The sequence below is a fragment of the Oncorhynchus gorbuscha genome, linkage group LG14, assembly GCF_021184085.1.
Source record: "Oncorhynchus gorbuscha isolate QuinsamMale2020 ecotype Even-year linkage group LG14, OgorEven_v1.0, whole genome shotgun sequence".
NCBI lineage: Eukaryota > Metazoa > Chordata > Actinopteri > Salmoniformes > Salmonidae > Oncorhynchus > Oncorhynchus gorbuscha.
The window spans coordinates 40,130,743-40,158,069 of record NC_060186.1 but is presented as its reverse complement, the minus strand read 5'-3'; the positions used below and the strand labels follow the sequence as shown (position 1 = coordinate 40,158,069).

Below are 27,327 nucleotides of genomic sequence, written 5' to 3'. Positions count from 1 at the left end.
TTCTTCTCTGCAGATCCTTCAACACTGGATTGTGTTGTGACGCTAGCCACAATAGTGGAATTTGTTTTCCTTCAAAATAAGTTTGGCATAATTCTGCTATTTGTATTGATTTGCATTGCTGTCAATGATGTATTTTTATTTTAAAGGCAAACTTCAAATTCCACTATTGTGGCTAGCGTCTCAACACAACCCAGTGCGTTCGAGCCTCAGTAGCTAGCTGGCTGCTTATAATGTTGCTTTGGGCAACAGGGTCAAGTAGCTGACTAGCTATTTATTTTCATGAACTGAAGTTCAATTTTAAAACGGCAAACAACAAGTGGCTAACTAGCTAATACTTACTCACAAGGATTCATAAATCATTGCTAAGAATAATGAAAATGACTGCAGTTTCTACTGCTCATTGCTTTCATACTAGCTAAAGCTAGCTACCCCAGAAGTTTCGGTCGAACAAATTATGCTTCATTACTAACGAGGTATTGTAAAGACATCCTTCGTGGCTGGTGTTTGATTGTTTGCAGACTTTTTTGTACAGCTTTGACAGTGCTACTGTATCTTCTTTGACATGCAAAGACTCAAACGGCGTTCCGTAGTATGTATGTCGCGACGCTATTACTGTGTAACTCCGGTAGGGCAACATCTGAAAAATAGCGCACTTGGTAGTGTGTACCGGTGCTTGACCAGTCGGCGAAAGCCAACATCATCCACGACAGAGAACGGTTGACTGTCAAGGGCATTGAATTCCGTTATCTTGGCTTTAATGGATTTCGCCTTTAGGCCTGATTTGGTGGTGTGCTGCAGAGATGGTTGTCCCTCTGAAAGGTTCTCCCATCTCCACACAGGAACTCTGGAGCTCTGTCAGAGTGACCATCGGGTTCTTGATCACCTCCCTCACCAAGGCCCTTCTCCCCCGATTGCTCAGTTTGGGGGGCAGCTCTACGAAGAGTCTTGGTGGTTCCAAACTTCTTCCATTTAAGAGTGATGGAGCCCACCGTGTTTTTTTAACCCTTCCCCAAGTCTGTGCCTCGACACAATCCTGTCTCGGAGCTCTACGGACAATTCCTTCCACCTCATGGCTTAGTTTTTGCTCTGACATGCACTGTTAACTGTGGGACCTTTTTATAAAGACAGTTGTGTGACTTTACAAGTTGTAGAAACATCTAAACGATGATCAATGGAAAGTTTGCTTTGAGCTCAATTTAGAGGCTCAAAGCAAATGGTCTGAACTTAGTGGGGCAAAAAAGTATTTAGTCAGCCACCAATTGTGCAAGTTCTCCCACTTAAAAAGATGAAGCCTTTAATTTTCATCATAGGTACACTTCAACGCTTTGGATAAAAGCGTCTGCTAAATGGCATATATTATTATATTAACTATGACAGACAAAATGAGAAGAAAAAAATCCAGAATCACATTGTAGGATTTTTAATTAATTAATTTGCAAATGCAGATAATATATGCTATTTAGCAGACGCTTTTATCCAAAGCGACATACAGTCATGTGTGCATACATTCTACGTATGGGTGGTCCCGGGAATCGAACCCACTACCCTGGCGTTACAAGCGCCATGCTCTACCAACTGAGCTACAGAAGGAAAATAAGTATTTCCGTCTGAGAACCCATGCTTTGGTAATGATGATGGATGGGGGTGTACAGTCTCGCCCATACTGAAGGGAGCAGGAGAGATTTACTGCTGTCGATTGAGTTGACTTTGGGTAGTGCTGCACATCCATCAGGGTCAGATTCTGAGTAGGGCTGCCAGTCCAAGACGGTTGGAAGCGGTCTTCACGTTCCTGCTCTGTCACCGGTAGCCTATGTCATGGCTTCGGTGTTGGAAAGCACGGACTGTCTTTTGCCATCAATCCCTCTAGGCTATATCATCCTGTTACATCTGCGATTTATTACCTCCGCCCTCTTGAGTCCTGTTCAGTTTAGGTGTCCTGTTTAAGATGACAACATACTTTTAGGCTAATGTTTCATATAGACGGATGAATGAAATACATCTCGGGCGAGGGGAATTAAGTTAAATATGCTTAAATTATATTTAACGCTTCCTCTTTAACATCTTGCAGTGCACGTCCACAAATCGTAGTTGCGTTGACATGAATGGCATTTGTTTAAGGCTACCAGTAATCTATTTAATTAGGAGACAATGGTTCTTCTTTCCATCAGTGTGAACTGCTGATGCCTCTGTCACTGGGCTGCCCGTTCTCCAAGTGGCACTCTGTGCTGTGCCAAGCGTATACCCTCTGGATCTGTACGGGAGCCTAAAGCAGCTGTCAAAGCGGCAGGCACCCTCCTGCATACTGAACATTCTATGGCGTAAAGAACGACCAACTACCTAAGGGGTTCAAAGACACTGGCTGCTAGAATTGTTGAAGTACTCTGTACTGAATACATTTTTCCAAAGCAGCTCAGTGTAGGCAGAGACCTAATTAGAGTTTGAGCTATGAATGAAAAAGCACTGCTCTCTACATTTCCATACGCTCTATTGTGATGTTTGCCAAAAAAGTGCAAGTAATTTCATGATGGTTGCGGAGATCCTATAAAAAGTACATTAATACAAAGCTTCTGTAGCTGGTGTTTCACTTTCCGCATGGAATCATTCTGATTGCCGGTGATGGGAGTTTATTGTAATTGACAAGATGGGGCTTGCGTGAATTACAAAAGTAACACATCATTTAGGCTGAGGATATGAAAGTCCAGTCTTTGTCTTCAAAGGGTTTAGCTAGAATCATGTTGGCACTTCAATCGACATAGGACGCCTGATGGTTGTGTGGAGACACTAGCGTGCAAGTAATTTTCGTTGTCACTTTCCTTATTACTAACAAGGCCCAAATGTCGGCCTTTCACTGTCGCTCTCTTGGTATGCATATGCGGAGCATCAAATCGAGATTATAATCTGAGAGCTCATTTCATAATGCTGGTTTACGTAATCGTTCAGGCAATCCAGTGTTTGGGTGATTGGTGGGTGGTCACTTGGCCCACTGCTATCTGCTCTGTCAAGGGGACACTGCCTACCCACATTTTTATTGGTTAAGTAAATCCTCACCTTGAATGCTGCGAGGGACCAATCACATCAGAGATTTAAAAAACTAACTAACAGGGACCTGAAGGCAAAGGGTGCGCTCAGTTTAAGTTGTTGTCAAAATCATCAGTGCTAATGGCCCACAGTTTTTAGCATGCACGTTTGTTACATTCTGTGGTAGCCATTACTCTACACTTCATGTGTGTATCGTGACCCTTTTGTGTGCTCCATTGCCGAGCCGTGAACCCGTCATTCTGCGTGTAGGCTATGAAGGATCTGCCATTGGAGGGAATGAGCACAGTCGAGAGGCAGGTTGCTCCCTCTGTTTAGAGAAAAAGGCTTGGGAGTGATAAACACACTCTACACAGGATCGGTCTGCATGTCCTCATATGGCGAGGAGTGCTGCAGATTGGCTCCTCGCAGGCCCTGCTTGGGTCCGTGCCAGCCCTCCTGCAGAGCCTTGTAAACCGGGGAGGAGGGGTGGAGAGATGGGGTACAGTGCTCAGTTTGTGGCTGTGTTGTGAGGTCTGTTGGCCATACTGGCTCATGACTTAGTCTGCTGGTTTGTCTGTTTTGACCAGATCACTGTGGAGACAGGTTTATTTTCCAAATAAGCATGCTCTATTAGACTTGGCTGCCGTTTCCCAAATAGTTTATGATGGAGTTAAGGCATATTTATACAGAATAAAGTGTCAGCACTTGGAAGCTAGGGATGGGCACGGTTAATCGACTATCCGAACGGGCCTATTTTAACAATGGAAAGACTGTCTAAATTCAATAATTATCTACATTTAACATTTACATTTAAGTCATTTAGCAGACGCTCTTATCCAGAGCGACTTACAAATTGGTGCATTCACCTTAAGACATCCAGTGGAACAGCCACTTTACAATAGTGCATCTAAATATTTTAAGGGGGGGGTGAGAAGGATTACTTTATCCTATCCTAGGTATTCCTTAAAGAGGTGGGGTTTCAGGTGTCTCCGGAAGGTGGTGATTGACTCCGCTGTCCTGGCGTCGTGAGGGAGTTTGTTCCACCATTGGGGAACCAGAGCAGCGAACAGTTTTGACTGGGCTGAGCGGGAACTGTACTTCCTCAGTGGTAGGGAGGCGAGCAGGCCAGAGGTGGATGAACGCAGTGCCCTTATTTGGGTGTAGGGCCTGATCAGAGCCTGGAGGTACTGAGGTGCCGTTCCCCTCACAGCTCCGTAGGCAAGCACCATGGTCTTGTAGCAGATGCGAGCTTCAACTGGAAGCCAGTGGAGAGAGCGGAGGAGCGGGGTGACGTGAGAGAACTTGGGAAGGTTGAACACTAGACGGGCTGCGGCGTTCTGGATGAGTTGTAGGGGTTTAATGGCACAGGCAGGGAGCCCAGCCAACAGCGAGTTGCAGTAATCCAGACGGGAGATGACAAGTGCCTGGATTAGGACCTGCGCCGCTTCCTGTGTGAGGCAGGGTCGTACTCTGCGGATGTTGTAGAGCATGAACCTACAGGAACGGGCCACCGCCTTGATGTTAGTTGAGAACGACAGGGTGTTGTCCAGGATCACGCCAAGGTTCTTAGCGCTCTGGGAGGAGGACACAATGGAGTTGTCAACCGTGATGGCGAGATCATGGAACGGGCAGTCCTTCCCCGGGAGGAAGAGCAGCTCCGTCTTGCCGAAGTTCAGCTTGAGGTGGTGATCCGTCATCCACACTGATATGTCTGCCAGACATGCAGAGATGCGATTCGCCACCTGGTCATCAGAAGGGGGAAAGGAGAAGATTAATTGTGTGTCGTCTGCATAGCAATGATAGGAGAGACCATGTGAGGTTATGACAGAGCCAAGTGACTTGGTGTATAGCGAGAATAGGAGAGGGCCTAGAACAGAGCCCTGGGGGACACCAGTGGTGAGAGCGCGTGGTGAGGAGACAGATTCTCGCCACGCCACCTGGTAGGAGCGACCTGTCAGGTAGGACGCAATCCAAGCGTGGGCCGCGCCGGAGATGCCCAACTCGGAGAGGGTGGAGAGGAGGATCTGATGGTTCACAGTATCGAAGGCAGCCGATAGGTCTAGAAGGATGAGAGCAGAGGAGAGAGAGTTAGCTTTAGCGGTGCGGAGCACCTCCGTGATACAGAGAAGAGCAGTCTCAGTTGAATGACTAGTCTTGAAACCTGACTGATTTGGATCAAGAAGGTCATTCTGAGAGAGATAGCGGGAGAGCTGACCAAGGACGGCACGTTCAAGAGTTTTGGAGAGAAAAGAAAGAAGGGATACTGGTCTGTAGTTGTTGACATCGGAGGGATCGAGTGTAGGTTTTTTCAGAAGGGGTGCAACTCTCGCTCTCTTGAAGACGGAAGGGACGTAGCCAGCGGTCAGGGATAAGTTGATGAGCGAGGTGAGGTAAGGGAGAAGGTCTCCGGAAATGGTCTGGAGAAGAGAGGAGGGGATAGGGTCGAGCGGGCAGGTTGTTGGGCGGCCGGCCGTCACAAGACGCGAGATTTCATCTGGAGAGAGAGGGGAGAAAGAGGTCAGAGCACAGGGTAGGGCAGTGTGAGCAGAACCAGCGGTGTCGTTTGACTTAGCAAACGAGAATCAGATGTCGTCGACCTTCTTTTCAAAATGGTTGACGAAGTCATCTGCAGAGAGGGAGGAGGAGGGGGGGGGGGGGGGGATTCAGGAGGGAGGAGAAGGTGGCAAAGAGCTTCCTAGGGTTAGAGGCAGATGCTTGGAATTTAGAGTGGTAGAAAGTGGCTTTAGCAGCAGAGACTGAGGAGGAAAATGTAGAGAGGAGGGAGTGAAAGGATGCCAGGTCCGCAGGGAGGCGAGTTTTCCTCCATTTCCGCTCTGCTGCCCGGAGCCCTGTTCTGTGAGCTCGCAATGAGTCGTCAAGCCACGGAGCGGGAGGGGAGGACCGAGCCGGCCTGGAAGATAGGGGACATAGAGAGTCAAAGGATGCAGAAAGGGAGGAGAGGAGGGTTGAGGAGGCAGAATCAGGAGATAGGTTGGAGAAGGTTTGAGCAGAGGGAAGAGATGATAGGATGGAAGAGGAGAGAGTAGCGGGAGAGAGAGCGAAGGTTGGGACGGCGCGATACCATCCGAGTAGGGGCAGTGTGGGAAGTGTTGGATGAGAGCGAGAGGGAAAAGGATACAAGGTAGTGGTCGGAGACTTGGAGGGGAGTTGCAATGAGGTTAGTGGAAAAACAGCATCTAGTAAAGATGAGGTCGAGCGTATTGCCTGCCTTGTGAGTAGGGGGGGGAAGGTGAGAGGGTGAGGTCAAAAGAGGAGAGGAGTGGAAAGGAGGCAGAGAGGAATGAGTCAAAAGGTAGACGTGGGGAGGTTAAAGTCGCCCAGAACTGTGAGAGGTGAGCCGTCCTCAGGAAAGGAGCTTATCAAGGCATCAAGCTCATTGATGAACTCTCCGAGGGGACCTGGAGGGCGATAAATGATAAGGATGTTAAGCTTGAAAGGGCTGGTAACTGTGACAGCATGAAATTCAAAGGAGGCGATAGACAGATGGGTAAGGGGAGAAAGAGAGAATGACCACTTGGGAGAGATAAGGATCCCGATGCCACCACCCCGCTGACCAGAAGCTCTCGGGGTGTGCGAGAACACGTGGGCGGACGAAGAGAGAGCAGTAGGAGTAGCAGTGTTATCTGTGGTGATCCATGTTTCTGTCAGTGCCAAGAAGTCGAGGGACTGGAGGGAGGCATAGGCTGAGATTAACTCTGCCTTGTTGGCTGCAGATCGGCAGTTCCAGAGGCTACCGGAGACCTGGAACTCCACGTGGGTCGTGCGCGCTGGGACCACCAGATTAGGGTGGCAGCGGCCACGCGGTGTGGAGCGTTTGTATGGTCTGTGCAGAGAGGAGAGAACAGGGATAGACAGACACATAGTTGACAGTCTACAGAAGAGGCTACGCTAATGCAAGGAGATTGGAATGACAAGTGGACTACACGTCTCAAATGTTCAGAAAGTTAAGCTTACGTAGCAAGAATCTTATTGACTAAAATGATTAAAATGATACAGTACTGCTGAAGTAGGCTAGCTGGCAGTGGCTGCGTTGTTGACTTTGTAGGCTAGCTGGCAGTGGCTGCGTTGTTGACACTACACTAATCAAGTCGTTCCGTTGAGTGTAATAGTTTCTACAGTGTTGCTATTCGGGGGCTAGCTGGCTAGCTAGCAGTGTTGATTACGTTACGTTGCGTTAAAAGAACGACAATAGCTGGCTAGCTAACCTAGAAAATCGCTCTAGACTACACAATTATCTTTGATACACAGACGGCTATGGAGCTAGCTATGTAGCTAGCTACGATCAAACAAATCAAACCGTTGTGCTGTAATGAAATGAAATGAAATGAAAAATGTGATACTACCTGTGGAGCGAAGCGGAATGCGACCGGGTTGTTGAGTGCGGAAGTTCTATTCAGTAGACGTTGGCTAGCTAGCAGTGTCTCCTACGTTAAGGACGACAAATAGCTGGCTAGCTAACCTCGGTAAATTAAGATAATCACTCTAAGACTACACGCTCTAAACTACACAATTATCTTGGATACAAAGACAGCAAAGACAACTATGTAGCTAGCTAACACTACACTAATCAAGTCGTTCAGTTGAGTGTAATAGTTTCTACAGTGCTGCTATTCGGTAGACGGTGGACGTATGCTAACTGGCTAGCTGCTGGGCAGATAGCAGTGTAGACTACGTTAGGATGACGAAATACGAAGTTGCAATAGAAGTGCTGACTGTTTCACTTTGTCCTCTTTCTTTTCCTTTTTCTTCTGTCCTTCTTTTGTCCTTATTTTGTCTTCCTTTCTTCTGTTAACTAGATATTTTTTGTTGTTATTCTTTGTAAGCTAGCTAGCTTCTTCCAGGAGAGTCCCTAGCAACTGCTTAGCAACAAGTAAACAATTCTGCTAGCAATTCAGCTAGCTAAGATAACTGAACAATTTTATGAAAAATAGTTAATTTTTCAAAAGCCTGTCTTTTTTGGTTTGTTCCTTGTTTTGTCTTCTATTGAGTCTTGCAGTTTTCTCTTGATTTTTTTCGATGTACTTCACTCTAAAAAAACATTTAAATCTCAATATATACAGGAGCTCATTTTTTTCAGCAGCTGCTCAATTTAGAACTCCGGAATTATCTCTATGACATTTGAAATTCAAGACTTTTATGACAGACATACCGTAGCCTAAATCAAATCCAATGTATTTATATAGCCCTTCGTACATCAGCTGATATCTCAAAGTGCTGTACAGAAACTCAGCCTAAAACCCCAAACATCAAGCAATGCAGGTGTAGAAGCACGGTGGCTAGGAAAAACTCCCTAGAAAGGCCAAAAACTAGGAAGAAACCTGGAGAGGAACCAGGCTATGTGGGGTGGCCAGTCCTCTTCTGGCTGTGCCGGGTGGAGATTATAACAGAACATGGCCAAGATGTTCAAATGATCATACATAAATGACCAGCATGGATGAATAATAATAATAAGGCAGAACAGTTGAAACTGGAGCAGCAGCATGGCCAGCCTACACAGGCTGTAGCCTACACAGGTTTCACACGCTTGTTGTTATTGTCGGGCATTCAAAGTGACACTAGGCTACAGTCGGGCTCCATGTGTAGCTATCAATGTCAGATCTCTAATCAATGCAAAATGGAATTAAAATGACAGAATTCAATTGGCTAAATGAGGAGTAGGCTACAACAAGCAACCATCAGGTAGGTTGTTTTTAAAAAATTTGAATAAAGTTGTAGACAAGGACAGAAAGCGCAGCACAATATGGCTGGCTATCTTTGTTAGCTTCGATTTGAAGCAGTCAAGAGAAGCACTACCAGATGGGATGATGGATAATATATGGGATCTACAAGTTTGTTTCACTTGCACCAGTCTGCATGGCTCTCTCCCTCCTGTGTGTAATTGACCGGCCCCAGCCCATCCCCCGCTCTGATGTAAGCAGAGCTCCCAAGTCACGCAGGGTGCACATCAAGCTAGTTCCCAACTTTTAAACATGAATTTTGACTATCTGGGTTTCCGAAAACATTTCATGATTATTCAAATAGTGATATTATTTCAAATGCCCATCCCTATTGAAAGCCTAAGTAACATTTTCAATGCGGTTGGTAACATTGCCACAAACCCTCTTTGATCCCATTTTGTATGTAACACATCAGCATAACAGACCAAGGTAAGTTGTCACCTTCTATTCATTGGATAATGTTGTCAAATGGTCTAATGTAAAACATCATGGTCTTTTGAAATTTGTGTGTAACAACGTGTGGATATTCACACAGGTTCGTCCTATGGTTGAGGAACACAGGCCGACTGCTCGTGCTTCATGCATGGCTCATGTGAGCGAACTGCTATACTAAAACAGATTCACCTAACATATGATACAACAGGGACATTATGTGATGGTGTAATGTGAGTGAACTGCTATACTAAAACAGATTCACCTAACATATGATACAACAGGGACATTATGTGATGGTGTAATGTCAGTGAACTGCTATACTAAAACAGATTCACCTAACATATGATACAACAGGGACATTCTATGATGGTGTAATGTGAGAGAGGTGTATGCCTAGAGTTCATTTTTTCCCCCATTTTGTTATTGCAGTGAAGCCGTTCACTACCACCGTGAAGGAGATGCGTCTGCACAGGGAAGACTTCGAGATGCTCAAGGTGATCGGCAGGGGAGCATTTGGCGAGGTAAGACTGCCTGAAACAACCAGTCATGCTTCAATTCAGTATAAAGCTTTATTGGCATGAAATACATGCGTTATCCTGTCACTATCGTGAGTGGAAAAGCTTTGATGAGAGCCAGAGAGGAGGTATGCCAAAGTTTTTCAAATGTTTTCAGGTGTCCCAGGGCCATCTTGTACCCGCCCCAGGGCCGTCTAGTCCCCGTCCCATCTAGTCCCCGTCTAGTCCCTGTCCCGTCTAGTCCCTGTCCCGTCTAGTCCCTGTCCCGTCTAGTCCCCGTCCCAGGCCTATCTATTTTGTAGATCCATATAACTTGCAGATCATACTCAGTGATGATATTTTCAGTGTTATCCACCTCATTTTTTAAAACGTCGCTATGGGCACAAACAAACAACGGAAGTGATGGATTCGACTTCGGCTTTACTTCCCTACTGCAGTGTGCCAGTGGCAAACTTCCTGAGTAAAGTGTTAGAGGTTAGATTAGGACCTAATGAATTTATTAAAATTGACAGACTTTCTTATATGACCTAACTCAGTAAAATTGTAGACATTCTTGCATGTTGCGTTTATTTTAGTTCAGTTTATTTGAATTATTTTCCCCTGACCCTACCACCGCGCCCCTAATTGGAGTAAACAAATGGACAATGACACTTGGGCTTCTACTCCCAGCTAATACACACTTCATACATTTTACATTAGTTAGCTTATTTTTAGTCCCACTCTGAACACCATCCAGGTTTGATTTCTATTTGACATACATTTTCCAGCTGTGCGGTGTTGTTTCACAAAAGCTCTGAGCCTTTCTATTCTCATAGTTTCTACTGATTGTAAATGAAAGATACACATTTTTGCTAAGAGTGTTTATTATATTATTGATCAATTGACTATGATGTTTCAAATCACCCAGCCGTGCTATTTGCAGAGTTAGAACCTGAACCTGCTATCAAAAACAAGCTATATATGGACAGTACCAAAACAAATGACCTAATGTTTCTGTCTCTTCGTAGCAAAATCTGCAGAGCTGGGATGGTTGTAATCCCCCATATATATACCATTCTATTGGTTTCAAGAATTTTGTATTATAATTTAAATTGAAAAACTAAGTTTCGTATACGGCGTCGTTTTGTGTATCAGTTAGTAAACCATGTGCTATGGAATCGGTATATCAAGAATCTCTTCCCAAATTTTTTGCAATCTATATGGCCAAGCTTTTTTGTCATTACATTTAATTGGGGTACTTTTGTATTTATCACAATTGTCTTTAACCAATTTTGGTCTTTAATGCAGGGTCGACAGACAAGTTCCTTACTTTCTCACTCTTCCACTTGCCTCTTCCATTTATGCGGCAATGCTTCAATTAGTTAGTTGTAATTTTTGGTAGAGCAGACATTTCAATATATTTTTGTTTGTGAAATACTTACATATTGTGAAATACTTACGTATTCCAACAATGCAGAGAGAAAAATAGAAAAATAATACATACACAATGACTAATGATAACTTGGCTATATACACAGAGTACCAGTGTATATAGATAATACAACCGTAGCAGCAGTGTATGTGATGGGTCAAACGAGTTGGAGCAATGCAGTTAGTTCAGGTAGCTATTTGATGAACTATTTAGCAGTCTTCTGGCTAAGGGATGGAAGAAGCTCTTCAGGGGCCTGTTGGTTCCAGACTTGGTGCATTGGTACCGCTTGCCGTGCGGTAGCAGAGAACAGTCTGTGGTAGCTGGATTCTGACCTTGTTTAGGGCATTTATTATTTGATATAGAGGTCCTGGATGGCAGGGAGCTCGGCCTTAGTGATGCACTTGGCCGTATACACTACCCGCCGTAGTGCCTTGCGGTCGGATGCCAAGCGGTTTCCATACGAAGCGGTGATGCAGCAAATCAATGGCCAGTCCATTAGCTGCTCCGGCCCACAGATGGAAAGCCCTGTCTGTGTCCCAAATGGCACCCTATTGTCAAGTTCATGTTCTAAGTAGCCCAATACTTCTGTAATTACAGCGCTGTCCCTCTGTTGTTAGTGTGCTTGCTCAGAAGTCACTGTTGGACCGGGTCTGAGTGTAATGGCCGTTATGTACTGTGCTGATACTGTGAAGTAAATGTTATTCAAGTGAAACCTGATCATCGCGTTGAACATTGGTAGCAGAGGATGCCTAAACAATGTGCCACCTTGCTTCGACGAGAAGAGGTCGTGTGAAAGTTTGGAATTGAACTTGGAATCTGGACGCGAGTTACCAATCTAGACAAGAAAAAACAAGCACTTGCGATTATATTCTAGTTCAAGGGTAGCCTGAGAGATACAGCACTGCGCCAATAACGGATGGAATCCAAGTGAGTTACGTGGCATACTATACTGATCAGCAGAGAAATGGCGAACAAGTCACGTTCTTAAGACAGCCAGACAAGGGCTCCATTGCCTGGAACCAATCCACTGGAACATTTGAAGGAGATCAAAAATGTGCAATTTGTCAAAGCACTTACCATTTTTTGAAGACTGTCCTCATAAAAACAAACAACTTAAACTAACAGGAAAATGTAAGCACTGAGAGAGCAGTACAACATTACACTGTTGTAAAACAAATGTTTCAGATACCAAGTTTTTTTTTATAGTTGAATCCTTAGGATATGCTGTGATTGACACTGCATGAACACGCACAGTGTGTGATAAAAAAAAAAAGACCTGATAACTATGTCAGTGAATTAAATCGGAAGGATGTTCAAAATATGATTTCACCTTAACCAGTCCGGTTTCAAGGCAGCTCAGTCAAATGAGACCCTTCTCTGCTCTAGAAAAAAACGGACTCTCTCTCCACTGTTCTCAACCTCCTCTTCGATCTATCTGCAGCCATTGACACCGTGAACAATCAGATCCTCCTCTCCACCCTCTCAGGGTTGAGTGTCTCAGGCTCTGCACTCTCCTGGATTGCATCCAACCTGGCAGGCTGTTCCTACCATGCAGTGTGAAGAGTATTAGTGTCTGTACCATGTGCTCGCTCTACTGGTGTCCCCCAGGGCTCGGTTCTGGGCCCCCTCATTTATCTTTACATCAATTTCTCTGCTCTGTCATATCCTCACATGGTCACTCATCATTGCAATGCAGATGACACTCAACTACTTTTCTCCTTCCCCCCAACCTTCCTTATTCTCCCATGTCATCCCGCTATTCCGAATACTCCACTGGTTTCCAGCCAACGCATGCATCATCTTCAAGACCCTGGTGCTTGCCTAGGGAGCAGCAAGGAGAACTGTCCCTCCTTACCCTTCAGGCTATGCTTAAACCCTCACCCCAACCCGAGCACTCCGTTCCGCCACCTCTAGTCTCTTGGCCCTCCCACCCGTATGGGAGGGCAGTTCGTGCCCAGCAAAGCTGCCCTACCTCTTTGAAGGCTATCTTAAATAACTCTCATGGCACCTTGACACAAAAATTGGTTATTCTAAGTGTCACATTGAAACAGAGGTGGTTCCTGCAGATATCTCCTTACTATTAAGCAAGACTTCCTTCAAGAAGGCAGGAGCTGTACTAAACATGGAAAATGACAAGGCAGGGATGTTTAAACACCCAGTGACCTGTGAACTTACTACCTCAGGACACTATTGTGTACATTTTTTAGACAGATGACGTAGAGTCCATGGAAATCTGATTCGGACAGTCACAGAGCACATGACCACAGAGGGAAAATACAGCTGAAAGTATTGTTGAAACTTCAAACAGTTTGGACATGCTACAGTTGACCGACTTCAGAAATTAATCAGCGGTACTGGGAGTAATGATGAGAGTATTTGTTGTCTGGGTGCACCACTGAAGATGGCAGAAGGTAAATAAATGATTGGAGGGGCTGTTGCTGAGAATCTGCATATCGAAAAGTTCACCGACACAAACCTACCAGATGTCGCATCCACTGATATGGACACTGAAACTGACACAGGAAATGGAGCAGAGACCTTCAACCATGACACAGGTAATACTTTTGAGGAAAACATTGAACAGCAGGCACATGTTAAAACATGTTTGTTCCAATCTGAAAACTGCACAAACTGTTAAATGCATGGGCAGAGAAAGTGGTATTCCACACACAGCAACATTCGAGCAGAAAAACATTCGACCAGAACCAGAACAACTTTCAGTACTCTGAACCAGCTGCCCTTTCTGTTACTGTGGTCAGTGGACCTGTCACTTGTAGATATTCTCAGAATTGAAACAATCTAGAATGACTGAATGACATTGATGAGGATGATGTCGTCGAAACAAATGACGTGTCATTTGACCTGTTTTAACAAGATGAGCTCAGTAATTGGAGGAAAGAAACTGAGGGTGTCAAAGACATTGGCCAAAAAATATTTCAACACTGTGGATGTGTTCCCTTGAATAATTCTTTACTGGAATAGTGCCAAAAGCATGGCTAGAGGTTTTGAGGAGCTGGCAACTAAAGAACTCCCAAAAGACTAACCGACATGAGTCTGTCACCGACAGTGGTCTGGTAGAAAAAAATATCAGTTCTGTTATACTCAGACAATATTTTGACAGTTTTGGAAACTTTAGAGTTTTCTATCCTAATCTGCCAATTATATGCATATTCTAGCTTCTGGGCGTGAGAAATAGGCAGTTTAATTTGGGTACGTTTTTCATCCAAACATCAAACGACGGCCCCCTACACTCAACAGGTTAATTCTATGGACATAAGCTGCATTTCTGCAGGGAACATTGCTGTCAAGGGACATTCAGATCCGACCTCTGCCTGAAGTTAAGGGTGAAGGAACTGTGGGAACTAAAGTGTGTGTATGGCCTGGAAGATGCATCACTCTACTGGTACAACAAAGTCAAGGCAACAATGCTGAGTACAGAAGGAAAAATGTCAAGTGGATCCTGCCGTCTTCTACAAGCTTGATCAAGACTGCAATGGTTGGAGTTCTCTCCTTTCATGTTGATGACATCTGTGGTGGCTCACAGACCACAACAGTGATTCCACACCGCAAAGCCATTTACCTGGACAGCCGTGAGGGGCGTGGCACTCTTTTTTTAATGTTTCAGTTGCCGGAATAATACTGATGCAACAGGAGAGGTACATCATGAATCTTCAACCCATCCATTTGGATTCTTCAAGAGCCGTATAAAGAGACTCCTTCCTCCCTCTGCAATTGAAGCTGATCAGCTGAGGTCAAAGATGGGTCTAATTATATGGGTTGATAGACAGAGGAGACCTGACGTAATGTTTGATGGCTGCAACTTGGCATTCAACACAACATGCCACTGTACAAACCATGCATGAGGATAACAAAGTGGTTTGTAAACTGAAATCAGAACAAGTGACTCTAAGGTTTCAGCATGTGGGAAAAGATGACTCTGAAACTAGTTGTGCCTCCAGCTTTGTTTATGGAGGCACAAAAGGTGGACATCTAATTGTCTTACTGGGACGAGGAAGAAAGATTCTCACCTATCTGTTATCAAAGTATCAGCAGGGTTGTCAGGAGCACACTTGCTAGAAAACAACCTTGCTCCTGCAGATGGAATTGACAATGCAACATTGTTCTCAGAGCTTGCCTAATTTAAAAAAAGTTAAATAAAATACCACTGGTGAGGCAAAAAGGCCTGTGGTGTGTGTCACTGACAGCTACTCCCTAGTTGATGCTGTCAACCAAGTCTGACAGAAAATAGTTTGAGATTAGCAGCGTCAAGGAACTTATTCTGGCTCTGAGAATCCAGCGGATTCTGTGGTCAGCTACAAAGGAACAGCTGACTGACTGACAAAGTGTAATCCTGAAAGCACTCAGTAAAGGAAAGTGTCAGCATGTGTAAAAATGTCACGACATTGCCACATGACCCATTGAAATGAGGGATTTGAATAATGCTTAGCCATTTAATTATTTGTTTTGTCTTTCAAGAAAAGTGTGAGAATAAGTTAAGTATCCTAAAACTTTTGTAATTATGCTGCTCTCTCTCTCTGTTATTAGTGTGGCTGTGCAGAGGTTACGGTTGGACCGGGTCCGAGCATAATGGCCGCTATGTATCGTGCTGTGAAGTAAACGTTGTTAAACTGGAACCTAGTCGTTGTGTCCTTTGGAGTTAACAATATTCCCTATATTGTAAGTGCAATACTTTTGACCAGAGGCCTATGGGCCCTGGTGCACTGCATAGGGAGGGAATAGGGTGCCATTTTGGATACAGCGCATCACACATAGAATGTGAGGGAGTTTAACTGTGTGTGTGAGAGAGAGCGCGAAAGGGAGACAAAGATGGGGAAGAGTGTTTCCAGTGTGTGTGTGTGTGTGTGTGTGTGAGCGCCTGTATCATTTTGTATTTGTGTTCATGCCTCGTCTCAGCTAGAAGTCCTCAGACTTGGACGACTACTTGGTACTATTTAAAATGCACACACACACACCGAACACACGCTAGGCACAAGGAGGTCCGGACAACAGCCCTGCTTCCAGGAAACCCTCAGGAAAGGAATACCGTACCCAAGGGGAAACGCTGACCAAAATAGTGTTTCCCTTAACAGATAATGTCCCGTACACACGCACACACTGATAACGTGCCATTTCATATAAATTGGGCAGGGCCACTTAAGTTCAGTCCAGTGCTTTGGCTGCTAGATAGGATGTGGTTTGTTTGCTATAAGGGCTGGTAACACTGCTAAAGTTCAAACTTAATGATACTTTTTGGGAATCCAATACTCAATACTCATGTCACTTTTTGCTAGTTAACACAATTCAACCATTTGTTATTATCGATTTGAAAATATAAGATTTAGTTGTAAGCGCTAATTTAATACTTGGTCACTCTCACACTTGTTACTTTGCACTTTCTCACAGTGAGTGTTTCTGTGTGAACAAGGCTGCAAGTCTCTACGTCTTGTTAGCTGTTGTTGTCGTCGACTCTGCCCTACCTCGCGCCCTCTGCAGTTTCCTGTGGGCTTGTAAGTTACACGATGCCTTTCCAGATAAACAGGAAATGCAGGCCAAACACTTATGATGGATAGTGCCTCTGTCTCTCTTACCACATTCACAAAGTCCTTTTCAGAGAGAAATGGAGGTCAGAGAACCATCCCTCTCTCTTTAATGCCAAAAAGCTCACTCCATCCTGACTGTTCCTTCCTCCCTTTGAAACTCACCCTGCATGACTTTTTAAAACAAGGGAGAGCAAGAACGAGGGTGATTAAAGTTAGAGGGAAAGAAGAGGGGAAATGGAACCAAGAGATGGGAGAAAAAGCCAGATAATCACAGAGTGATGTATGAATAGAGGGAAAGGGAACCAAGAGACTGGAGCAAAAGACAGATCCTCACAGAGAGGAGGGGAAATAAGGGGGATAAGGGAACCAAGAGACTGGAGCAAAAGACAGATCCTCACAGAGAGCAAGGGGGATAAGGGAACCAAGAGACAGGAGCAAAAGACAGATCCTAAGGGAACCAAGAGACTGGAGCAAAAGACAGATCCTCACAGAGGGAGGGGAAATAAGGGGGATAAGGGAACCAAGAGACTGGAGCAAAAGACAGATCCTCACAGAGAGGGAGGGGAAATAAGGGGGATAAGGGAACCAAGAGACGGGAGCAAAAGACAGATCCTCACAGAGAGGGAGGGATGAGAAGAGGGAGCCAAGAGACTGGAGCAATGAACAAAAAAGCCAGAAGCCAGAATCGCAGAGGGCGAGGGGAAAGAAGAGTGAAGGGGAAAATAATACAGAGACCAAGGGGGAAGGAGAATGCAGATGGATGCCAAAGTGGATTTGGTCCAACAGACTAGACCGGCTACTCTGCGTGCGCAAGCGTTTTTTTTACATTTTTTTTTTTACATGTCAATCAGTTCACCCACACTGCTGGCACCTGTCAACCAGTGTTTGTGTTGCCAAACACTGGTCAGAAAGTATTCAGACCCGTTCACTTTTTCCACATTTTGTTACGTCACAGCCCTATTCTAAAATGGATTCAATAAAAAAAAAATCCCATCAATCTAACCACAATACCTCATAATGTCAGAGCGAAAACAGGTTTTTAGAAATGTTAGCATATTATTCAAATGAAAAAACATACCTTATTTACCTTATTTGCTATGCGACTCGAAATTGAGCGCATGTGCATCCTTTTTTCATTGATCATCCTTGATGTTTCTTCAACTTGATTTGAGTCCACCTGTGGTAAATTCAATTGATTGGACATGATTTGGAAAGGCACACCTGTCTATATAAGGTTTCACAGTTGACTGCATGTCAGAGCAAGTCAAGCCATGAGGTCGAAGGAATTGTCCGTAGAGCTCCGAGACAGGATTGTTTCGATGCACAGATCTAGGGAAGGGTACCAAAACATGTCTGCAGCATTGAAGGTCCCCAAGAACACAGTGGCCTCCATCATTCTGAAATGAAAGCAGTTTGGAACCACCACGACTCTTCCTAGAGCTGGCCGCTCTGCCAAACTGAGAAATCGGGAGATAAGGCACCTAAAGGACTGTGATCGTGGGAAACAAGATTCTCTGGTCTGAATGCCAAGCGTCACGTCTGGAGGAAACCTGTCCTTGAGTGGCCAAGCCAGAGGCCGGACTTGAACCCAATTGAACATCTCTGGAGAGACTTGAAAATGGATGTGCAGTGATACTCCCCATCCAACCTGACAGAGCTTGAGAGGATCTACAGAGAAGAATGAGAAACACCCCAAATACAGGTGTGCCAAGCTTGTAGCGTCATAACCAAGTAGATTCTAATGCATGTAAATGATATTTAAAATTTATATTTTTATACATTTGCCAAAATGTCAACAATCGGGTATACCTTTGACAGAGAGTGACTGCTAGAGAGAGAGAGTGACTGCTAGAGAGAGAGTGACCGTGCAATGATTTATAGCAATAATATTTGACTGATAAGCTGTATAAAACTCTGCAGCTGCCATAAAAAATTAGAAGAATATAAGGTGACCCAGACAGCCAGAAGGAGATGGGTAAATTAGACGCGCAGCCGGTCTTTACAGGCAATGCTGCAGCAAATGCAGCCTACCTGTCACAAGACCATGATGGTACTGTAGGTCTACACATGGAGAAGGTCTGTCCCCACCATGAGCATTCATCATGCAGAGGGCAGTAGATATGTCGATTTAGACATCACTTATCGTGCTCAATGGGATTGAGATCCGGGCTCTTCGCTGGCCATGGCAGAACACTGACATTCCTGTCTTGCAGGAAATCACGCACAAAATGAGCAGTATGGCTGGTGGCATTGTCATGCTGGAGGGTCATGTCAGGATGAGCCTGCAGGAAGGGTACCACATGAGGGAGGAGGATGTCTTCCCTGTAACACACAGCGTTGAGATTGCCTGCAGTGACAAGCTCATTCCGATGATGCTGTGACACACCGCCCCAGACCATGATGGACCCTCCACCTCCAAATCGATCCCGCTCCAGAGTACAGGCCACGGTGTAACGCTCATTCCTACGACGATAAACGCAAATCTGACCATCACCCCTGGTGAGATAAAACCGCGTCTCATCAGTGAAGAGGTACAAGAGGGCATCATGCAGAGGGTCCAGCGACGGTCGGTTTGTGCCCATTGTCGACGTTGTTGCCTATGGGTGTGTTGAGGACCTGCCTTACAACAGGCTGGACTGAGGGCTTGTAGGCCTCTCAGCCTATTGAGGACAGTCTGAGTACTGATGGAGGGATTGTGTGTTCCTGGTGTAACTCGGGCAGTTGTTGTTGCCATCCTGTACCTGTCCCGCAGGTGTGGTGTTCGGATGTACCGATCCTGTGGAGGTGTTGTTACACTTAGTACTTGCAGTGGCAGACCATCAGCTGTCCGTCCTGTCTCCCTGCAGTGCTGTCTTAGGCGTCTCACAGTACGGACATTGCAATATATTGCCCTGGCCACATCTGCAGTCATCATGCCTCCTTGCAGCATGCCTAAGGCACGTTCACACAGATGAGCAGGGACCCTGGGCATCTTTCTTTTGGTGTTTTTCAGAGTCAGTAGAAAGGCCTCTTTAATGTCCTACGTTTTCATAACTGTGACCTTAATTGCATACCGTCTGTAAACTGTTAGTGTCTTAACGAGCATTCCACAGGTGCATGTTCATTAATTGTTTATGGTGCATTTAACAACCACGGGGAAACAGTGTTTAAACCCTTTACAATGAAGATCTGTGAAGTTATTTGGATTTTTACGAATGATCTTTGAAAGATGGTCCTGAAAAAGGGACGTTTCTTTTTTTGCTGAGTTTACTGTAGCCCATTGAAACACATTGATTAACATGTTCATAAATGGTGAAAAAGAAATATCATAATCAAATCAAATTTATTTAAAAAACACATCATACATCAGCTGATATCTCAAAATGCTGTACGGAAACCCAGCCTAAAACCCCAAACAGCAAGCAATGCAGGTGTAGAAGCACGGTGGCTAGGAAAAACTCCCTAGAAAGGCCAAAACCTAGGAAGAAACCTAGAGAGGAACCAGGCTATGTGGGGTGGCCAGTCCTCTTCTGGTTGTGCCGGGTGGAGATTATAACAGAACATGGCCAAGATGTTCAAATGTTCATAAATGACCAGCATGGTCAAATAATAATAAGGCAGAACAGTTGAAACTGGAGCAGCAGCACGGCCAGGTGGACTGGGGACAGCAAGGAGTCATTATGTCAGGTAGTCCTGGGGCATGGTCCTCCGAGAGAGAGCAAGAAAGAGAGGAGAGAATTAGAGAACGCACACTTAGATTCACACAGGACACCGAATAGGACAGGAGAAGTACTCCAGATATAACAAACTGACCCTAGCCCCCCGACACAAACTACTGCAGCATAAATACTGGAGGCTGAGACAGGAGGGGTCAGGAGACACTGTGGCCCCATCCGAGGACACCCCCGGACAGGGCCAAACAGGAAGGATATAACCCCACCCACTTTGCCAAAGCACAGCCCCCACACCACGAGGGATATCTTCAATCACCAACTTACCATCCTGAGACAAGGCTGAGTATAGCCCACAAAGATCTCCGCCATCATAAGGTTGTGCGGTGTCTGTCCTAGGAGGTATATGAAAGCTGAGAAGATATTTGAGTTTTTTTTAAATGCATTTTTAACCCCTTATTTTTGTTGGCACAAAACAACCTCTTTACTTCGGTTTGTTTTGTATGGGTTGCCTTCAGACGAGTTCCGTCACTTGTGGGGGTCGTAGAGCAAAACTGAGATCATGTTAGTTTGTCTTTTTCATGGTTGGTGTAGATGTCAGGTGATTTGAATAATTTGAAGGCCAAACCGTTCAGAAGATAAATGTTTTTTTTTGTGAGAATTTTCTCATGTTCTGACAAACTGTAACTCGTTTTCTTTCCATCGCTGATGTGTAAGGCAACAGGCTGATGCAGTGTATTGAAATGCAGCCCATGCAAAAAAAGTATCTTTGTCTTAAACGGACAGGGTTTGATGGATGTTTTTATTATGTTACTTTTATTGACGTATGGGTGCGTCAATAGACTTATGGTTTGATTCACATTTGGTTTTGGTATTTTAACCTGCATGTTGATTGTGTCTGGTGGGGATAAACACAATGATCATGCAGACGATGGTGCACACGGATGCACGGGCGGAACGGTTTGGTCATTGTGTAAGAGGTCAACATCATGACTGAAAATGACATTCTAGCCTAAATAGTACGCTAGTGGTTAGAGCGATGGGCCAGTAACCGAAATGTTGCGAGATCAAATCCCGAGCTGACAAGGTACAAATCTGTCGTTCTGCCCCTGAACAAGGCAGTTAACCCACTGTTCCTAGGCAGTCATTGTAAATAAGAATTTGTTCTTAAACTGACTTGCCTAGTTAAATAAAGGTTGGATTTAAATAATGTCACTTAAAATATAGCTCCAGTAGGTAACCTATAATAAGTTAATCAATGCATAGCAGTGGCACTAACATACCTTAACTCTTAGAACTCCCCATCCCGGATCCGGGATCGTGACTACGGCTCAAGCTCATTACCATAACGCACAAATGCAAAATAATATTCTTAGAAATATTTAACCTCTACACATTAACAAGTCCAATAGCTCAAATGAAAGATAAACACCTTGTTCAGATTTCAGATTTCTAAAATGTTTTACGGCGAAAACATAGCACATATTTATATTAGATCACCACCGAAACAAAAGACAAGCGGCGGCCATTTTGTCCCAGAAAAAATAAAATTTAAAAGTAGGATTAAAAAATAAATAATTCACTAACCTTTTGAAAATCTTCATCAGATGACAGTAATATTACATGTTACACAGTACATTTAATGTTTTTTCAATAATATGCCATTTATATCCATAAATCTCTGTTTACAATGACGACATTTAAAAATATGCTACTCAAATGTCCGGAGAAATGATGATAGCTCCGACAGATAACGTCAGATAACAAGCAATAAACATGACTAAATATACATGTTCTACATATATTTACAAAGATACACTTCTTCTTAATGCAACCGCTGTATTACATTTATTTTTAACGTTACAGACATTGTTCACTGGGCTATACAATGAGACGGCGCTCAGATATTAGCAGTATGTCTCCTCTACGTTTTGGAGTCCACAGAAACCCCAAATAACCACATAAATATTCCCTTACCTTTGATGTTCTTCCATCAGAAGACGTAGGAGTCATACTTACACAACGTGAAACCAAACGATGTATTGGGTGTCTCTGTATTAGCATATGCCAACAGCTTCAGCTGAAATGCATCCAAAATGACTTCTGGTCCAGCACTCTTGCGCATCAAAACTTCCAATTTACATATATGTCGACTAAACTGGTCAAACTATGTGCAAAATCGAGCTTTATGATGTTTTTAGCATGTAGAACAAAGATCAGCGCGAACAGACAAACCGGCTTCAAATGCTGGATCATGGAAAAGAACGTACTCCAAATCGGCCGCGCGCAATAGAGTGCCTGTTTTTCAGAGGGACACGAGCAATTTCGCCTGCCAAACGTCTAGGGCTCGTGGGATTCTCACAATGAACGTGCCATTTGAAAGCAGGCATCGCGCTGAAGAGAGACTTCCTGGATCGGTAGCTGCCTGGGAAGGGTGGGGGCGATGACGTCAAAGTTGACCCAACTTTTCTCTTCACAAGAGAGAGTTTGGGAGAAAGGCTGCCCTGAGAGTTCTGCTTTACATACAGACATAATTTAAAAGGTTTTAGAAACTTTAGAGTTTTCTATTCAATAATAATTTTTATATGCATATATTAGCAATTTTGGGAAAAAATATTTTCAGTTTACTATGGGCATGCACTTTCTCCAAAGGGGGCAGTATTCAGCCCGAGCTCTAAGAGGTTAATTAAGGGAACTTTTTTTGACATTTGCCATATAGTTAGTGAGAAAGTCCCTTACTAGACGTCTGACGACTTTTCTAAAATTCGGACGGTGTCGGGCCGTGCTGCAGGGCCGGATCTTCCAGGAAGTCATCAAACGAACTCTCTCGGACATTCGGTTTCAGTTTTATAAAAAAATTCCGCTCTCCCGGTAAATCCCACAAGAGGGCGAATGGAATCATATTGCAAATGTACAAAACATCAATCACGACGTGGCCTTATCTCCTAAACGGAAAATATTTAGACAACTTGGTGAGCATAGGTTTGGCGTAATGGGCAGTTGGCCCCGAACAAGATGGCGTCTAGGTCTCAGCGGTTTTTGAGTTATGGCCATTTTTCTGGGATTAAAGGTAAAAAAGGTAAAACATTTAAATAGAGCAATAATTTTTCCGCTTCACGTCAAAGTAAATGAACCTACAGTGTCAAAAACAGAACCAGCCATTTATCGATCGTCATTTAAGAGAAATTGTACAATGTCAAATTGGTTCAAAAATGGGTGTTTTTTTTATTTTTAAGTTATTATTATTATTATTAAGTTACAGATCCAGTTGCAGTGTGTTCATACGAATCGTTTTAAACTGTGCTTCCGAGCTCTAAGATTTCTGTGATTTTCTGAAATAACACTCACTAAACCCTCCGTAAATAAGTCAGTTCTTAACATAGACTTAACTCAAAATTCTATAAGTGCCTACCCCAAGGAGGATATGTGTTCACTTTCAGCTTCCTGTGTAAACCGGAAGTGCCATAAAATTATGTCATAGGTGCTGTTTTGAAGGGTTAAAAATATCTGATCTTTTCAAAACTGCATGTGTTATTAGGCAACCGTCATGAACTGTAAATCAGTAATTTCTCCCAACAGATGTCAAAGAAAAGCTACACACACACACACACACACACACACACACACACACACACACACAGCAAGGATGGAGTGACAAAAGTGCAGTGCTTAAAGACACACAGAGCCAGGCCTCCCGGGTGGTTCAGTGGCTGTGCCACCAGAGACTCTGGGTTTGCACCCAGGCTCTGTCGTAAGCGGCCGCGACCGGGAGGTCCGTGAGGCGACGCACAATTTGGCCTAGCGTCGTCCGGGTTAGGGAGGGCTTGGCCGGTAGGGATATCCTTGTCTCATCGCGCACCAGCGACTCCTGTGGCGGGCCTGGCGCAGTGCGCGCCAGGTGCACAGTGTTTCCTCCGACACATTGGTGCGGCTGGCTTCCGGGTTGAATGCGCGCTGTGTTAAGAAGCAGTGCGGCTTGGTTGGGTTGTGTATCGGAGGATGCATGACCTTCAACGTTCATCTCTCCCGTACGGGAGTTGTAGCGATGAGACATGATAGTAGCTACTAAACAATTGAATACCACGAAATTGGGGAGACAGGGGTCAAAAAAGAAAAAAAAGACAGAGCCTACAATGGCATTTCCATATTCTCAAGGCCGTGCCGAGTTCAACAAGATGCCCCACATGACCGTAGCTCGCTCAGTGCAGCCACCGTGAAAAAAGTAGGCCCAAAATTAAGCCTGGCCCCAAATTTCATTTGCTTTTGGGTGACAGTGGGAGAACCTTTAGGGTGAGAAGCACAATTTGACCTCAGGAATGTTCCTGAGGTTCTCCCGATCTGTGCAAGCCTAACCTTGACCGTGTGGCATTAACCCTTAACAGTTAAAAGGTGTTTACATCAAACAGTTTTCAATGACTCCCCCCCACACACACACACACACACACACACAGGGCTGTGCAAGTGCATGAGGGCTTTGAGGGATTCTGTACCCGATAAGTCATTCAGTAACCCGGGCATCAGACCCAATGGAAGCTCTTCGACCTCTCGCCTTCCTTCCACTCAGTCAATCATGACGAACTTGGTGCAGATTGTATTAGAAAGTATTGGAAGGCCTTTGTCAAGTCTCTTTTAACTCCTTAGTCTCACTCTCAACAAACATTTTTTGTTTTGTTTTTGGATTTCATGTCCTTCCATACAGTGCATTCAGACCTCTTGACTTTATCCACATTTTGTTACTTTACTACAGCCTTATTCTAAAATGGATTAAATCGTTTTTTCCCCCAAATCTATCTACACATGATACTCCATAATGGCAAAGCAAAAACAGATTTTTATCAATGGTAGCATATGTATAAAAAAAATAATAAACTGAGGTATGTAATAAGTATTCAGACCCTTTAATCTGTGCCTTTTTTAGGTGCCTTTTTGGAAAACCTCCTAAGTGGGCTGTTACAGTTGAAATCGGAAGTTTACATACACCTTAGTCAAATACATTTAAATTCATTTTTTTCACAATTCCTGACATTTTAATCCTAGTAAAAATTATTTGTCTTAGGTCAGTTAGGATCACCACTTTAGAATGTGAAACGTCAGAATAATAGTAGATTGATGTATTTTAGCTTTTATTTCTCTCATCACATTCCCAGTGGGTCAGAAGTTTACATACTCAATTAGTATTTGGTAGCATTGCCTTTAAATTGTTTAACTTCGGTCAAATGTTTCGGGTAGCCTTCCACAAGCTTCCCACAATAATTTGGGTGAATTTTGCCCCATTCCTCCTGACAGAGCTGGTGTAACTGAGTCAGGTTTGTAGGTACCCTTGTTCGCACACACTTTTTCAGTTCTGCCCACAAATGTTTGAAGGGATTGAGGTCAGGGCTTTGTGATGGCCACTCCAATACCTAGACTTGTTGTCCTTAAGCCATTTTGCCACAACTTTGGAAGTATGCTTGGGGTCATTGTCCGTTTGGAAGACCCATTTGCGACCAAGCTCTAACTTCCTGACTGATGTCTTGATGATGATTTTACTTCAATATATCCACATAATTTCCCTGCCTCATTATGCCATCTATTTTGTGAAGTGCACCAGTCCCTCCTGCAGCAAAGCACCCCCACTGCATGATAATGCCAACCCCGTGCTTCACGGTTTGTATGGTGTTTCTCGGCTTGCAAGCCTCCCCTTTTTCCTCCAAACATAACGATAGTCATTATGGCCAAACAGTTCTATTTTTGTTTCATCAGACCAGAGGACATTTCTCCAAAAAGTATGATCTTTGTCCCCATGTGCAGTTGCAAACTATAGTCTAGTCCTTGCTGACCGGCCTCTCAGGTTATGTCGATATAGGACTCGTTTTACTGTAGATATAGATACTTTTGTACCCGTTTCCTCCAGCATCTTCACAAGGTCCTTTGCTGCTGTTCTGGGATTGATTTGCACTTTTCGCACCAAAGTACGTTCATCTCTAGGAGACAGAACGTGTCTTCTTCCTGAGCGATATGACGGCTGCGTGGTCCCATGGTGTTTATGCTTGCGTCCTATTGTTTGTACAGATGAACGGGGTACCTTCAGGCATTTGGAAATTGCTCTCAAGGATGAACCAGACTTGTGGAGGTCTACAATTTTCTTTCTGAAGTCTTGGCTGATTTCTTTAGATTTTCCATGACATAATTTTCCAAGCTGTTTAACTTCTCCAGGATAGGGGGCAGCATTGGGAATTTTGGATGAAAAGCGTGCCCAACTTAAACTGCCTGCTACTCAGCCACAAAAGCTAGAATATGCATTTTATTATTAGTTTTGGATAGAAAACACTGAAGTTTCTAAAACTGTTTGAATGATGTCTGTGAGTATAACAGAACTCATATGGCAGGCAGAAACCTGAGAAAAAATCCAACCAGGAAGTGGGAAATCTGAGGTTTGTAGTTTTTCGACTCTTGCCCTATCGAATACACAGTGTCTGTGGTCATATTGAACTTCCTAAGGCTTTCACTAGATGTCAACATTCTTTAGAAAATTGTTTGATGCTTCTACTGTGAAGTGGTGCCGAATGAGTCAGAGGTCTGCCAGCAGCCACAAGCTCCACGAGCGACCTGTGTTCCATTGCATTTCTGAAGACAAAAGAATTGTCCGGTTGGAACATTATTGAAGATTTATGTTAACATCCTAAAGATTGATTCCATACATCATTTGACATGTTTCTACGGACTATAACGGAACATTTTTACATTTCGTCTGCTCCAGTGAACGCTCTTCGTGACTTTGGATTTGTTTACAAAACGCACTAACAAAAGTAGCTATTTGGAAATAAATGGACATTATCGAACAAAACAAACATTTATTGTGGGACTGGGATTCCTGGGAGTGCATTCTGAGGATCATCAAGGTAAGTGAATATTTATAATGCTATTTCTGACTAATGTTGACTCCCAACATGGCGGATATCATTTTGGCAGATATCAATTTGGCTTGATTTTTCATCTGAGCGCCGTACTCAGATTATGGTTAGCTTTTTCCGTAAAGTT

The 27,327-nt window shown here is 44.1% G+C and overlaps 1 protein-coding gene across 1 annotated transcript in view; it reads left to right on the top strand.

Moving 5' to 3' along the window:
* The window catches only part of LOC123994932 (serine/threonine-protein kinase MRCK beta-like), a 130,654-nt gene that overhangs the window by 3,384 nt on the left and 99,943 nt on the right, over positions 1-27,327 (top strand). Inside the window, 1 exon segment of the mRNA XM_046298055.1 lies at positions 9,621-9,712. Within this exon segment, the coding sequence (XP_046154011.1) occupies positions 9,621-9,712 (92 nt within the window).